The sequence below is a fragment of the Passer domesticus genome, chromosome 15 (genome assembly GCF_036417665.1).
Source record: "Passer domesticus isolate bPasDom1 chromosome 15, bPasDom1.hap1, whole genome shotgun sequence".
NCBI lineage: Eukaryota > Metazoa > Chordata > Aves > Passeriformes > Passeridae > Passer > Passer domesticus.
Window position 1 is genome coordinate 10,106,767 of NC_087488.1, and position 15,458 is coordinate 10,122,224.

The 15,458-nt window shown below is 39.1% G+C and overlaps 1 protein-coding gene and 1 long non-coding RNA gene across 2 annotated transcripts in view; one reads left to right on the plus strand and one right to left on the minus strand.

The window, feature by feature from the left end:
• The window catches only part of LOC135281764 (uncharacterized), a 57,249-nt gene that overhangs the window by 24,341 nt on the left and 17,450 nt on the right, over window positions 1-15,458 (plus strand). The gene's annotated exons all lie outside the window — the stretch shown is intronic.
• Window positions 21-5,910, minus strand: LOC135281762 (parvalbumin, thymic-like). The gene is given in 6 exon segments (XM_064390932.1): window positions 21-1,093; window positions 2,384-2,493; window positions 2,707-2,839; window positions 3,618-3,685; window positions 5,425-5,459; window positions 5,461-5,910. Coding segments are annotated over 6 exon segments (450 nt in total). The 5' UTR covers window positions 5,539-5,910; the 3' UTR covers window positions 21-1,067.

Below are 15,458 nucleotides of genomic sequence, written 5' to 3' on the forward strand. Positions count from 1 at the left end.
AAGACACTTCTCAAAGGGAAGAGTAGTTCTTAGTTTTCAGACTGAAGAAAACTGCTGTTATTATGGAACATATAGGTAATAATTCATATAATAAATGAGAGCTTGAGTAATGGTTATTATTTAACAATGTAAGAGCTTTAGGGTAATCGAACAGCAAGATTGGCTGTAGTTTCATCTGTTAAAAACACAGAAATTCACAGATGTGGCAAATATTTTTGGTTTGTACATGTTAAGAGACAATAAGCAACAGGCGCATGATTCATGGAAAAACCTCCAGGCCTGTGGCCCAGGTTGTCAGGGGACCATGACTTGTGACAGTGACAGAGTAGGATTAGACCCTTCTCCTGTATCTCACAACTGCCTTAGATTTCATGAAAGATAAATCTTCTTAAGGGAGAGTCACATTTTAGGCCATAAACACGTTCTGGCGATACGATTACGCTGTGGTCTACTACTTTATGTTGGAAAATTACCCACAAACTTATTCTGTGCTTTGAGCTAGGTGTGAACTCTTCTTAAATGTCTTATTTTTTTTATCATATTCTCAGGGTTGAGACTTAATAGGAATTATTTTTAGCTATCTTTTCAGCATTGCTTTTTCTCAAGTATCAGAGAATTAATCAGAAATAAACCTCAATTAAATCAGTACAATTAAGCCTGAGAAGATATGGTACGGTTTAACATCATCAAAACTGTGTCTGGTGAGTCAGCATGCTCAAGTATAAGGATGGAGAACCTAAACAAAATTATTAAAAGCAGCTTTTTCTCCCAAGGGTCTTTTTGTTTAATTGATTTTTTAATTGTCTTCTCCCCTCTCCCAGCCACAATATCAACATTGTCAGTGGTGGAAAATCACAAAGTGCCTTCTTTACAATGGAAATGTAACAATGCCATGTGACCAAAACATTGCAAGGTTTCTCAGCAATCAGGTGTGTGAACTTCATGTGTGGGGAACTGCTAATGCCTGAAACAATATAAAAATGTACAAACACATGCTGAGTGCGAAGTGCTTGCTGGACGAGGTAATTGGCACAGTAGGTTCAAGGTTGCCTTTGGTCTCATGCTGTTTATGCCTTCACCAGAGACTGGAATTCTGTCAAGGAAGAAAGTGAGAAAAGCAGGGAATAAAACTCGTTAAAAGTAGTTTTTTGACATCTTTAAAAAGATAGATAAAAATGACTAAAACTCCTAGGCATGGAGGGCTCCCAAAGTTATTATAACACTGCACAAGCTACTGCTAAACTGAGATTCTGGGGGCGTAACAGATTTTTCACTCCTTAAAAAGAGTAAGTGCAGAGAGGAGGAGTGTGGCTGTAAATTTATATTTGTGGGAAATCCTGACTTAAAGGTAAACTATCTTTACCCCATTACAAACTCTGATAATAGTCAAGGAAGAAGAGCCTGTAACTCTCAGTGAGAGGAGTTTTTAATTTTGTTATTCCAAATTAAAAATATCTGTAGTGAAGTAATTCCAGAATGGGAGATTCAGTGGTTAAGGGCCAAGATCTGCATAATACAATGCCCTATTTGGGGCTCATAAACAGAAGCTGCTAAAGCTGCTGCTAAAGCAAATTCCTCCAACAGTGCATCTCGCTCTCCTCCCAAATCTGGCTAAGATTAGCACGTGTGTCTGTTGGAGTTATTGCCACCTGTCCTAGTTCAGCTGAGACAGCCCTGTTTTCAGTGACTTCATCTCTAATACATGATGCATAATGTCCTATTTTTCTGTGCTGCAGTTTCTAAAAGAAATATCCTGAGTAGTTCACATCATCCCTATGAGGTTTTCCTCAGGAATTTGATTGAGTTTCTCAAAGGACTGCCCAGTGAAATGTGCACTTATCAGATAATTTTCCAGCACAAAATCCTGTGCTGCACTGCTGCAGTTGCAGCCTTGAGAAACAATACCAGTCGTATTTTACATTAGTGAATTAAACACCCAATAATAGTGGCCAACGTTTGATAATAGGAGACAAAGAAATAAGTTTCTTTAGGCAGAGATGTGTTTAAAAATGGAAATGTTGTATGGCCAGAAGTGCAGAACATCCACTGCTGAAATAGAATTTCTGAGAAATTGAGGTGTTCTGAATCTTTTAATAATCCAGCACATTGAGTCTATGGATCAGAAACACTCCAGGATTAACCCCAAAGCTGTTGTCATTGATTGGGAGACCAGACTCTACACTGGGCCTAAATATTCTGTTGCTGCAACAGAGACCAACTGGGAATAAAGCTATGAAAATAAAAGAGTACTTGCTCATACAAAAATTGTGACAGAAAGCATCAGGCCAAAGTACTCATGTGTATTCTTCAGTCCCCAGTTTAAATGCAGCGTGAAATGTGTGCATTTTAAACCACAAAGTTTATCAATTTTCCAAAGTCTTACCTTCCACTCCAATTTTGCCATCACCATCAGTGTCTCCTGCAGCCAGGAAAGCCTTGGTCTCTGCCGAGGTGAGGGCTCTGGCATTTGAAGAGAAATTCTTCAGGAACAGCCTGAAATATAACAGGGTGCTGTGCTTGAGTTTTGTTCTCTGAAACGTCCCTTAAGATAATGTCTGCTCTTATTGTCTGAGGGAATCCACACAGATTCAAGGAAAGACAAGGATTTCTGTTTTATTTTTAAAATAACACCAAGGGTTTCTTCAAGGACACCAAGCAACTTCTAAGGTTTTTGTTGTTTAAATAGAGCAGCTGAACAGTACTTACTGCAGCTCCTCTTCTTCAATGAAACCACTCTTGTCCTGATCAAGGATTCCAAAAACTTTCTTTATCTGATCAGGAGTTTTGCTGGATAAACCAACCGTGGAGAAGAAAGACTTGTAGTTGAAGGAATCATCAGCTGGAAGAAATAGAAGTTGTTAAATATTCTTCTTTGAAGTCACTACTGCTTGTGTATTCCTTGTGAATATGTATGTCTTTTCCTAAGCATCAGCCTGCTCTCTTTCTCTTGTTCCCTGGTGTAGCAAAAGAGCAGATACAGTGGATAATATTTTCCCTTTTTAATCACTCTGTGCCCGTGGTCATATTTCCTTTCAGCCAGTTTGAAGTTTTCTGCTACAATGCACTTTCCACCAAAACAGGATTTATGCAATGTGTCACATGCAATTAATAATAAATACTGAGAGGGTGCTGCTGTGACTTACAAACAACTCCTGTAATTCTTCATTAATTTTCACAGAGTCCTTACTTAGGTGAAGAATTTGGTAGAACAGTAAGTAGTTCACAGACAAACCAGATCTCTGAGTATTTGGAAAATTTGCTTGATCTTACTGAGCAACTCTTAAGAGAAGTGGGACTGATAATTGTTTCACAAATGACACTCACATTCTGCAAGCTGAGGCTTTTTCTGAAATTTTGAAGGACAAGGACAGCTTTAAATTTAAGTCTTTAACAGGTTTAGAATTGACAGCTTAATGTTAAGCCAGCCCTAACTGAAATGGTGGCCATTTAATTGCTGTTCACCACTTGTGAGACCTTTTGAATTTAAGGGACTATACTGTAATGTAGCTTAGAAAGAGATCTCACAGGGAAGGAATCTAAAGGGAAAATGATAGGCATGTCATCTTAAGACATAAAAATGATATGCATCTTCTGTCTGCAGAGCGACCATTCCTTACCCTGGCAGCTGGAGAGAGCAGATTCAATATCTTTAGCAGAGAGGATGTCAGTGATGGCCATTGTTGAACTGTAAAATAAATTAAATGTGAGCTACTTAGTCATTAAAATGACTTCTCTCCTACTTTCATGGCTCTATTTGAAGTTGCTGCAGTGGCAGTGTGTGATGGGGGGACATTATTCATCTGATGGCAAGTGGAGCACGCTGTAACAGATGTCTGGAGCAGGTGCTTCCACTGAAAGCTGGGAATGAGGGAGGAATTCTGCACGCGGGAGCGTGGGGCTTCGGGAGGATCTGATGCCTCTGCTGCGCCGGGAGAGCACATCCAAGGTGTCCAGCACCACACAACTTCATGACTTCTGTGTGGGTTTTCCTGGAGGAGGATTATTACTCAGTAAAACCCAGTGTATTTACAGCACACATAGGAGATACGGCTGGTCTGGCCCCTAGAACTGTATCTGGAGTAATTGTAATTGGAATGTGAAAAATCTAGTGTTATTATCAATAGATGTAGTGACCTCCACAATGAATGAAAATATTAGTGTAGAATTAGTAATAGTAATTTTACTCATTTGGAGTTTGGAGGGTAAATTCCTCTCATGTTTTTGGAGGGTAAGTTCCTCTCATGTTTAGTTGCAATGATAAATGTGTCTTGCTGGGCTACTGCATCACTGAAAGACTACATTTCACGAGAGCTTTATAAAAAGGTTTTTGTCAGTATTTTCTGAGGTCCTTTTCTTTTTACATTCCATTAAGTTATAATAAACCAGATTTTGGCCCAGATTTTGGCATTTCAGTAGACTGTTGTCTTTAGAACAGAAGTATCATAACTTAATATTCATTCTTAGTAAGGTGATGTTTTCTTCTGACACAGCAGCATTTCATTTGAGAAAAATACTCTGTCCCATTCAGCCCCCAACAGCTGCAATAGTTTGCCAGTGCAATGTGTATCACTTAACAAAATGCTATAATGCCTGAATTTCTAATCAATTTTTAGTGCATTGATGCAGTTACAGTTTGGTAAACTGCACACACCAGGGCAGACTGATTACAGTTTAAAACTTGCAACGTTACTCTTAATTCATGTTAGTGAAAGAAGGGGACTAAGGTACAGAAAAGTTATTCTTGAAAGCCAGAAGAGAATAGAAATATATTTTCATTAATCCCTAACTGGTCTTCAGCAACATCATTATTCCTGTCTAAGCATGGACTGAGAAAAAGTGGTAGTGGTATAGTGGTACCCATTTATAGTCTGTGCACTGGTTTGAGATCTAAACACAGATTTAAACTTCCTCTAAAGTATGAAATGGCTGCCTCTGTACCTGTTGATTTGTAGCAGAAGAAGTTGTCAGTCATTTTAGTTCCTTTCTAAATATCTCTGAAACAGTTAAAGTGAAGGCACACATTCTCACTGATGGCAATGGATCCTTCCCCGGCTCAGGCAGCTGGGTTGGTGTTCTTTTACTACTGAATTATTTTGTCTAAGTGAGTTCTTGTGCAAAATATTTCCCCCTCTCAGCATTAGGCAATATAACTTTGAGCCATTCCATTCATCTAATTCTCACTGCCGACAGGATTAAAAAGGGGAAGAGTTGAAGGAAAACCTAAAAATCACAGCATTTTTGACAAGGGTGCATCGTTCCTGTCTTGTTCCATCCTCTGATCCAAATGCTGATTCTGTTCTATGTTAGCTTGCAAAGATACAACATCCTGGAAGCTGAGATAAGGATAGATACTTTAATTGCTTTCTGTTTAGGGAGCACTTTTCTTTTGTGTTTCTTTGAAAGCAGAAGATATAATCAGCTTACCTTTGTGGTCTTCTTGACTGGGTAAGGAAGCAGTCAGGTTGGGAGGAAGGTACTTGCAGTGTGTCTCCAGCAGAGCTGAACTTGCATATATATATACTTTAAGTTGTATACCATATACAGATTTTAGATTTCAGCGTCACGAAGGGGGAATGGTGTCAAATGAACTTGCCTAACTAATCATCTTGCACTATTTTTATCTCAAGAGAATACATATGATATTTGCAAACGAAACAAGATAAGTGGCCAGATAGGCAAAAAGAACAGTCATGTCAAATTTCCTCTGATTTAAGCTGAAAACACCAGCTTCTCCATGTGATGTAAGGCAAGACAAAAGCCCCCACTATCTGATATGCTTGATCTGAGGAGTCACATGAAATGAAGCACAATAACTTCTGAAGAGGTGTCTTTAATAACTGTTTAAAAGTGATAACTTGTTATCTTACCTATGTGATAGAGTTTCATCATTGGAGCACTAAACAAAAAGAAAAAAATTAAAAGTATCTTTTTAACTGTTCAGGTATTTGCCTAGCAAACCAATCAGGGGAAATAATAACCATGTTATCTCCAGAATATCTGATCTGTTGTTTGGAAAAAAAAAAAACCTCAAAAAACACCACACAGTGAATTTGTTGCTATAGGAGGTAAAATAATATTATGTCAATCCATCAGAACAGTTGGTTGGGGGAGGGTATTTCATCTGCTCTGTCTCCAGAGAAAATCTTACAATTCTGCAAGATTCTGACAACCTGTTTAGTCGGGTATGTATGAAGCAAAGGGGTTGTGATCTGCCCAGCTGTCTCTGAGACAAAAGTCCCTGAGCCCTACATGAAAGATCTTTGCTTTCAGAATAGAGAGAAAAATTTCAATAGCAACATCCTTGCTCTAACAATATCTGAAGAGTGTCTTTTCAGTTTTCAGCCTGTCTTCAGTCTCTTTCAGAGAACTGATTATTTTCTAGAATTGTTTGGCCAGTGCTGTTTCCCAGTGTTCCTTTATGCCAGTTACTTTTTCATGGATATTATCTGATCATCTCAATTTTCTTCCACGAATGTTGTAGCCTAGCTGGGTGAGGAGCCTGTCAGCTTGGATCTCACTTGTGCCTTGAGGTAGCAGAACAGTGAAAGACAAGTCATATGGATGACAGCACAAGGTATCATTATGGCCAGGATTAAGGGGTGGCAAGGGATGACACTGCAATTGGCATCACAGCTTGAGGTGGTGGCAGAGCAAGAGGTGACGGTGCAGAGACAGTGTTAATGTCAGAGACAGCATCAAGGCATCTTTTTTCCAAAGCATTTCCCTCTAAGATGGAAGACAGACCTAACCAGTGACTGAAGCCAGTCACTAATAAATCAGGGTGCCAGACAGAAGAGTGACAAATGGAGGGTACCTACAAGAGCTCAGTGCATCCAGCATTGACAGCAGCTGATCAAAAAGCAACAAAAGACCATTGCAAAAGATATTCTCTGTGAAGGAGGTGCTATATCGTTTACAGTATATAAACATAAGAAAAATTACTGCTACAAGCTTTCTTTTCTTATTAAAAATTCTTCAAGTCTGTCCTCCACGAACAGTTTCTGACACAGATAATTCTTTTGCAAAGAAGATAATTCTTTTGTTGGTTAAGAATGGCTGTGGAGGATTTCAGCTTTCCTGTTTTCTGAATGGGTTCTTGACCAGCTGACGCTGAAAAATTTCAAGAAGAATTTGATGGAGAGATATTTAATACTGGCTCTTGTTGTCACTGGTGACATCTGGTAGAAGGGGTACAAATACCACTTTCCCCCTCAAACTCTTCTGAGAAATTGCTTTTATTCTAAATGGGAAAAAATTCCTCTCCCTTTTGCACACACCACCCTTTCCTCCCCCTCCAATTTGGAAAATTGTTTCCATAGTGCCAACAACTGATGTGCAGTACGTAGGGTGTCCAACATAAAAACTGATGGCATGAAATGACCTAATGAAGCTAAGTTAAGAGGAAGGCCAAATTCTGCTGAAACTCTTGGACTGCAGGAGTCTGCATGGGAATTTGGTCCCTGGTGTCTATTTCAGAGAATGCATTTGATTTTAGATGCAATGGCTTCTCATTTTGCCCAGAGCTAATTCCACATATGTTAACCCCTCGCCCCCACTCTTCCCTTTAAAAATAGCATTGATTGCTGTTATTTCTCTTAATGCCTGTGGGCTGTTGCCATTAGTTTGAACTTTATGTGAAGCACATAAGGATGCAGTCTTTAAAAGTGTGCTCTGTTTTCCAAGAGGCTTTGACAAGGTAATTTCTTTTGTGCCCTGCGATTTTCAGGGTAAAGCATGTAGTCAAATGATTTATGGCTGTGGTCTGTTCAGCTGTATTCAGACTCCAGCAACTTCTGGAGTCACTTTTGCAGTAAGATTGGAGGCACTAGAGATGCAGAACATGTGCACTGATGAAATGCACAGGGATCATGTAACTATTTACAACCAGCCTCCAACAACCCTTTTCTTTTCGAGCCCTACATTAGAGATTGCATAAACATCTGTCTAGTCACTTTTGCTTTCTTAAATCAAATACTGTTAGGAACTTTGCAGCTGCCATCCAACTTGGCAGGGGAAGAACTGGGGAAGTATGACAAAATAAGGAAAAGATATTCCTTTCAGCCTGTCAGGTTGCCACTAAAAGCAGTTTTAAACCCTTGGGCTTGAGCATTTCTCTTTGCTCAAGGCTTTTTGCCTTCTGGAGGCATGGAGTTGTTCTATTCTTCCCATTTTTAACCTTAATTCTTTTAGCACCTGAAGCTGAAGCTACCTTCCCAGGTTGGAAAGCTGTATTTTTGGTCATCATAAGTTCTGTGATTGTTCTGTAATCTATTTCCTGTCATTATTCTTTGAGTACCAATATGAATCATGTGCAAGAGAGCAACGAAAGTGCAGCGAAGAGTTGTGTGAGTGCCTGCTTTAATTTAAATAAGTGTGATTTAGTGCCTCTTACATGCCTGAGATAATTTTCAGATGGATGAGATGAATGCTTCTGATAGGGGTATCCATGGTCACGAGTCAGGGAACAGGAATCACCTGACAAAATGTGTTTAACCTATTGTTAAATGGCTTGTGAGCAGTGAGAGTGGAATATTCATTCAACTTGTAATTTGCTTTGGGAATATAGGAGATGAAAGAAACTGTATAGATGTAATTTACTGTAATTATATTAATGCATCATGCTCCAGTCATTTGAGGAACGTAACTCCTGGAGAGCTCTGTGAGTGGTTTTGGGTTTATATTACTTAACCTACTATCAGTAGACACCTCATAACTACCCCCCCCCCCCCCCCCAGAAAAATGCTGAAGAAAGAAAAATGCTGAATAAAGAAAAATGCTGGAAAGGTTGCTATAGGGAGAGGATGCTGTATGTGGGAAATACACCAAATAACATCTGGTTTATTCTTGCAAACTTGAATGAATCACAAAATTTAAGCAATTTATTTTTTACCAGCTATCATTCTAATGTCATGTGGCTTCAGCCTCTGAGGTAGACTTTCAGAGATACTAAAAATTTACAATGCAGCTTTTCAGTTCCTAGTGCCCTGTAAAATGCTAATGTACAAAACTTGTCCAGTCATATTTTTCCTATATGCAGAAAACATAATTTTTAAGCCAAGTAGGTTGTTTACATAAATCAGACAATTTCTGGTCCTCCGTATCTGAAATGGGAATTTCAATCCTGATTCCAACATTTGAAAGGAATATGTGTCAAATGTAAATTCTATGTGATTTCTGAAGCTGTAACTCAGAAATTTTATTCCTGAATTTAACCCTTCCAGTTCACTTTCATTTCTGTTTCTTTCTAAAAATATTCATTCAGTGATGCAGAAAGAATAAGGCCTTTTTTTAAAGAAAGAAATTCTCATAGACTGATTTCTGAAATGGTAGATTTTTGGGTGTGTTAAATCTGATAGAATCATTCATAAACAGACAAGATACTTGAACCTCCAGATGACTCCATCCATAGGTTTAAATTACTTTCAGTAAGTGTCAGAAAAACTATAGAATCAATTTTCTTGCCTTGATTCTGAAGCAAAACACTTATTATTTTTGAAAGTGTCCAAATAGAAACAGCATTAACACGGTATGTGTGGGATTATCATGGTTTTTGAGTGGAAAATAAAATCAATTTTGCCTTCAATCATTTCAGTCTTGTCTAGCTAAGCTGGAAGCAAAGACATGCTGAAAACAGAACTTCTATTCAATATTTGATATACCATATTGTGTTCTTGAGCTGTGTTCTTCAAATCCCGTGTGGTAAAATCCCTCACAATCCTTGTTACAGGAGTTGTAACTTTAGTCTGTGTGTTTACACTACGTAGCCTGGTGCAGTCCTGCTCCATGATGTGGTTTATAAGCACTATAAATAATCCTCAGTTGCAGCAAGCTTTCAAATATAGATGTGTTTGAAATGAACTCAGATGTTTTTCAGCCTGTCTGTGTGTTCTTGTACAGTCCTCATCCCTGTGTGTAAACAACAGGTCCCACTATAAACAGAAACAGCTCCTTGGGTTGTGTAATTGCAGGAGCACCAAGAGCTGGGTCATGATCTGTGCTTTGCTGGTCTGGTACCCACACTGCTGAATAAAGCAGGGCCTTTGATTCTTTTGGCAGAGCTGCTTTTCGAGGAGGTGTGTGTGTGTATATATATATTCCAAGGATACACAGGTTTCAGAAGCCCCAGATGCTGACTCTGAGAGATGTTTTCTCTGTGCACAAAGCCCGGATCCAATCCGATTTAAAGATGCCCAGTGAGGTGTGACTTAATTCCCTTTTCCTCCACTTGCTGAGATGGGGAAATGGTCAGGACTTGTCCCAGCTCCTTCCAGCCTGGGGTGCTGGGCTCCTTTTCTATGCAGGCATGATAAGGGGCTGATGTGTGTTTGGGTGTTGTCCAAATGTGGAGTTCATGTCTCCAGGGCACAACACCCGACCTAGGAACTGAGAAACATTCCTTCCTCCCTCATTAGGCGTTGCCAACAGCACTGACAATCATTAGAATGAGGACTATAGAAAAGAAAGCTGAATGAATATGGAAATTGGTACTAGAGACATAACAGCATCGGATATGAAAGCATCAAGTCTTTCCAAACAAGAATCCATTGAGCATTGGAGAGCTAAGCCTGGTTTAACCAAATGGTGCATCAATGAAGTGATTCCACTGTTCAAATATTTGAAGGATCAGTGGGATGAAAAGACAGAAGCAGCCATTGTTCTTCCTATACAGTGCTGCATTTGTGCTGTAGCTCCTGAGTGATATCAGTGTCCAGATAGCCCAGTGATTTCAAGCTTTATTGTACAGCATAGGAAAACCCAGACAACAAATGCAAGTTCTTCTTTTCCATTTATGGACAAACCACATTTTATTCACTGTGGATTTTATTGGCAAATTGCTGCAGTCAGGTGTAAAGTAAATTACTTCAAGTCTGTTGCTCTGAATGAAAAATTAAATTTATTGTGTTCAAGTTATATATTCACTTAACAGTCTTTCCTTGAATTGTAATGGCCTCCTTCATCTAAGCTGAATTATAGTAATGACTGTACCTTGCTAAAAAGGATACATTTTAAAAGAAATTTTACTAAACAGGAAGCTTAAGGAGAAAAAGGCTAGAAAAGGCCAGGTGAATCTCTAGAGCAGGAAGCCTGTTTCCCTTGGAATAGGAATTCCAGCCTGGCTGTGCCTGGTTCATTCTTACAGCAGAAAATGCCCTTGAACTGCAGAGGAAATGAACTTGAGCTCCTGCTCACTCAGGATGAGGTAAATGTGGAGGTGCTTGATGCACTTGTGATTCTCTGAGAGAAGTCACAATTCTTGAAGGATTTAACTTTTTATTTTATTTGACTTTTGCATTTGGATACACCATACAGCAACATCCATATTTAAAAATCCAGATGGTGAGAGCAGAAGGAGTCTTGCTGATTCCCAAATTCTCCATCCTGGTTTGTCCATTTCTGAGCAGAGGTAGATGAAAGCATGTGATAAGGACAATAAATGCCTAAGTACTTTGCTGAATTTGAGAAGTAAGAACATTTTGCAAATGTATTCTATGTCCTACACTGTGCTGAGCTAGGCTGTACACGCTGTAGTTCTAGGCAAAATTTGTCACGTAGAATTTTTTCTGGAAAGTTAATTACTTCTGTGGCCAATGTGATGTTGCTGAAATTTGATTATTAAATGAAATGTGAAGCCTTTTCTAAGAAATGCTCCAAAGCTGTTATCTCAGAATACCATGGCAAGGTAATTTCAGAATACCAGATCCCAGCTACTTCCTGCAAGTTGCAGCTATATAAAACCTTACTGAGCAGTGATGTTGAAAAATGCATGTTAATCAGTGCAGATCTTCCCCATCACCTAACCCTGTAATTGATGGTGCCATCAACAGCAGAGACAGTCATTTAAATTATGAATGCTTCTGGTTATGAATGATGGATTTTTTTGGCATAGGAATTAAAGAGTACGCATTATTAGAACTAGTAGAAGAATTCAAGTCATGCTTTGGAGAAAAGTACAAAGTTAGGCATGGTTTAACATTCACGAATATTTGGAGAACAAGCAGATTTTTCTATTAAATATGTAGGTATTACAAAATGGATAGAGAAACATCCATTGAACAAGGTTTGAAAGTTGTTCTAAGCCTTGTTGAAACTGATGCATAAGGCCACCACTCTTAAAATAAGCAGGTATGTCAGTGCCTTTATGGATGCAAGCAACTGAAATGATCAGCCTGGTCTTTGTCAATTTGCTCCATTTTCATGGAGACAGTCCTGGGAGGTTTCTGGGCAGTGACTCTGCTGGGTCTGAGGGACAGTGACTCAGTACACAGTGTGACCCACTGCTCTGGGGCATTTGCTTGGGCATCTTCTATGATCAGAAGAATTATATTTATTTTCTATATTTACACCCTGAATATATGGACAGCTCAGTGTTATTAACAAAAGGAAAACATGGAAACTTATCTTCTGCTGAAATGGCCAGCGGGTCATCTTCCAAGAGGAGGATTTCCTTTGAGTGAGTGGAATTGGATTTCACCCAGTTTTAAAACTAGAAATATAAAAAACACGATCTGATAATCAGGCAGCACTTGTATCTTGGTGTCCTAATTCTGCCAGTTCTTTAGCAACCCCCTTGAGTTTTTCAAGGAAAACTGCACAAACAACAACAGTGGCAAAAATAGCAAGGCTGCTCTTAGAGAGACAAACACAATTAGCAAAATGGAAAACAAAGGCGCAATCTTTAGGGGTTAAAATGCTGTAACAACCTTCCCACAAAAGGAACATCCATCAGTGTCCCGGAGACTGCAGGCTGTGGGGTATCACCCCTGTGGGGATATTGCCAGAGAGGTGGGATTTGAGAGGACAGACTTGGGAATGGGGCCATGGTGCTTTGGCTCTTGGTAGCTCAGGTTCTCCTGTAAGCCCAGCTGAAGCCCATGGCCCAGGAAGGTCACAGCTGTCCCTGGGCAGTGTGGAGCCAGCACTGCACAGCGAGCTCAGCTGTGCCTCTGGGGAGGAAAACAGCCTGAAATTCAGCTTTCCCAAGAGAGCAAAACCTGTTTGGAGACACTGTCTCATGACTGGGCAGGGCTTGAGATTTTTCTGGCTTATTTAAAATAATCTGGGTAAGCCCCACTGAAATAGAGCAGCCAGTTGCTCCCCTGAGGAGCTCTGACGTGGTCCCAAGTGTGAGCAGTGCCCGTGGGTCAGTTCCTACAACAGATTTACAGCCCTGCCATAAGCAGCAGGAGAAAGGCTGAGTATCCCATGCTTGCTTGGCATGACCTGGCTTGATGTAAGAAATACAGAATGGAGCTAATATAGTTACTAAACTGTTTGTGTCCAGGGAATGCTGAGCACATGCAGAGCAGATGGAAGAGATTAAAAAACCATAGAATTATAGATGAGAAATGTTTACAATTAAAGCAACAAACATGAGATTTCTCTGTAGTCTCTTTCCTGATTATTTTGAAGGGTGTTTAGGTGAAAAAGGCTCGACATACAAAAGCTATTGTTAACTCCATTTACAATCAAATTAATTTGACTCAAACAATGCTTTTCAAAATTATCTTTGTTTCCATTCACTCCAGCCTAGCAAAGGAAAATCAATGTGTTTAACACCACCACTTAATTTAGAACATTTTAAGTTGTCTGATGAATCTGATAATTCAGCTTGTCCTCTACTGTTTCAGCTACTAAGGAAATTCCAACTGAGGAGCTGCTAGATCAGATATCCTGTGTCTCAGCTGACCCAAAATCTCCATGATGGTTTTAGCACCATTCTTAAGAGAACCAGGCAGACTTGGTGAATAAGAGACTTGTTTACCTGAATATGGCAGAGCATTTAGTTAAAGCATATTGGCATCAGTATTAGAAAACTCAGAATTAAAGGATGATGTATTGACATTTTTTTTTTTCTGCTTGTGGTGCAATTCATTAATAACCATGAAGTAGAAAACAAAAGAAGCTCAGTAGTTCCTGCTTCTTGGTGGGAAAATCTCTCCACCAAAATCATGAAGTATATATCTTCCTATGACCCTTAAATGCTTTTTTACTAAATTCTAGTTTCTAAGGTTCATGTATGTTCCTCCCACTGTGCTCATAACTGAGCAAAGCTGAATAATCCTGCAGCAAGAACTGGTGCTTGTGCTGCTGCTCACAAGCCTCGTGGTGTGATCATGGCACAAAAGCAACAGTACAAAATTTAAAAAGACCACAAATTTTACTCCAGCCCCAGGGTTTTCTGAAAGCACAGGCTCTCAGCCTAGTTTGTGTTAAGACTCTTTTTTCAGATCACTGACAGGGTGTAAAATTACAGACTGGTCAATGCAGATAAAGCTGACACATATTTTCGAGCACAGTGAGAGTTTAGGGCTATATTTAACAAAAACACTGAGTTCTGTGTTTGGGGAATACACTCTTCCTCCATACCCAAAAGAGTCCCCAGAATCCAAATTCTCTCTAGCTTCTGTTGATCACATCCCACACACTGGTTTCGAATTTTATCAGATTGTGCCTGTTTAGGGAAAGAGGTGTGTTTTTGAGGTAAATACATGGAAGATTTTAAAATGGATCCAATTTTTAACTCTCAAGGACTTAGTGTCTTTTTTCCATAGCACTGCTAAAAATGCAGCCTTGGATTTCCTTTTCATGCAAGGGAAAATGTGCAGTCTTGACAAGCTTGAGAGAAGGGACATATTTTCTGATGTTGCCTAGAGCACATCTGTGCACAAAGCTTTTTCTGCCTTTATCTCACAGCTGATAACATTAGATTTCTAGAGTTAGGTTTTTGAAGGAGCTGCAGACCAAATGCTGAGTTTTATAAATCTGTCTGTAAATATCAGAGTAGAACTCCTGGAACAGTGGAAAACCTGGCAAAGTGACTCTTCTTAACACTGAAAATTAGGTTCCCTCCCCAAACAAATATACTGCCTGCATTTTATCAACTTCTAAATATTTGCAATTAATATTATAAAGTCTGTTTCTTTGAATCATATGTGACGGGAGTCTTTCCCTGGTGGTAACGGCTATTTCTGGTCTGGGGAGCACAGAGCATTTTCCAGATCTTTCTGAGATAGTTTGTATTATCTGACATTTCTGCAGGCAACATTTGCTTAGTGGTGAATTGGATTGTAAATTCTACAGCTGTGAAGTTGTAGGAAACAAGAGTCTTGGCAAATTTCTAAATAAAGCTCTGGTAAGGAGTGATTAGGAATTTAATGAATACAGATTGTGGAATCAATCTCTCAACGTGTTTTGATTAGGGTAAAGTGCATATATAATAGAGGTTTTATTGCACCACTAAATATGACAACACTGAAATTTATTATGTGCTTCTATTTATGTTCTTTTCCTTTGCTTTTCATTCTTAGAAAACCTTTCAAATACAAAAGATTGTTTCTCTCTAAGTTCTTCAGCTGGGAGGATTTAAATACAAATAAAAAGTTAAGAGGCCACAATTCCAATGCTGACAAACTCAAAGGTTTTATAAGAATGAAAAATAAAGAAAAATTATTTTTTCC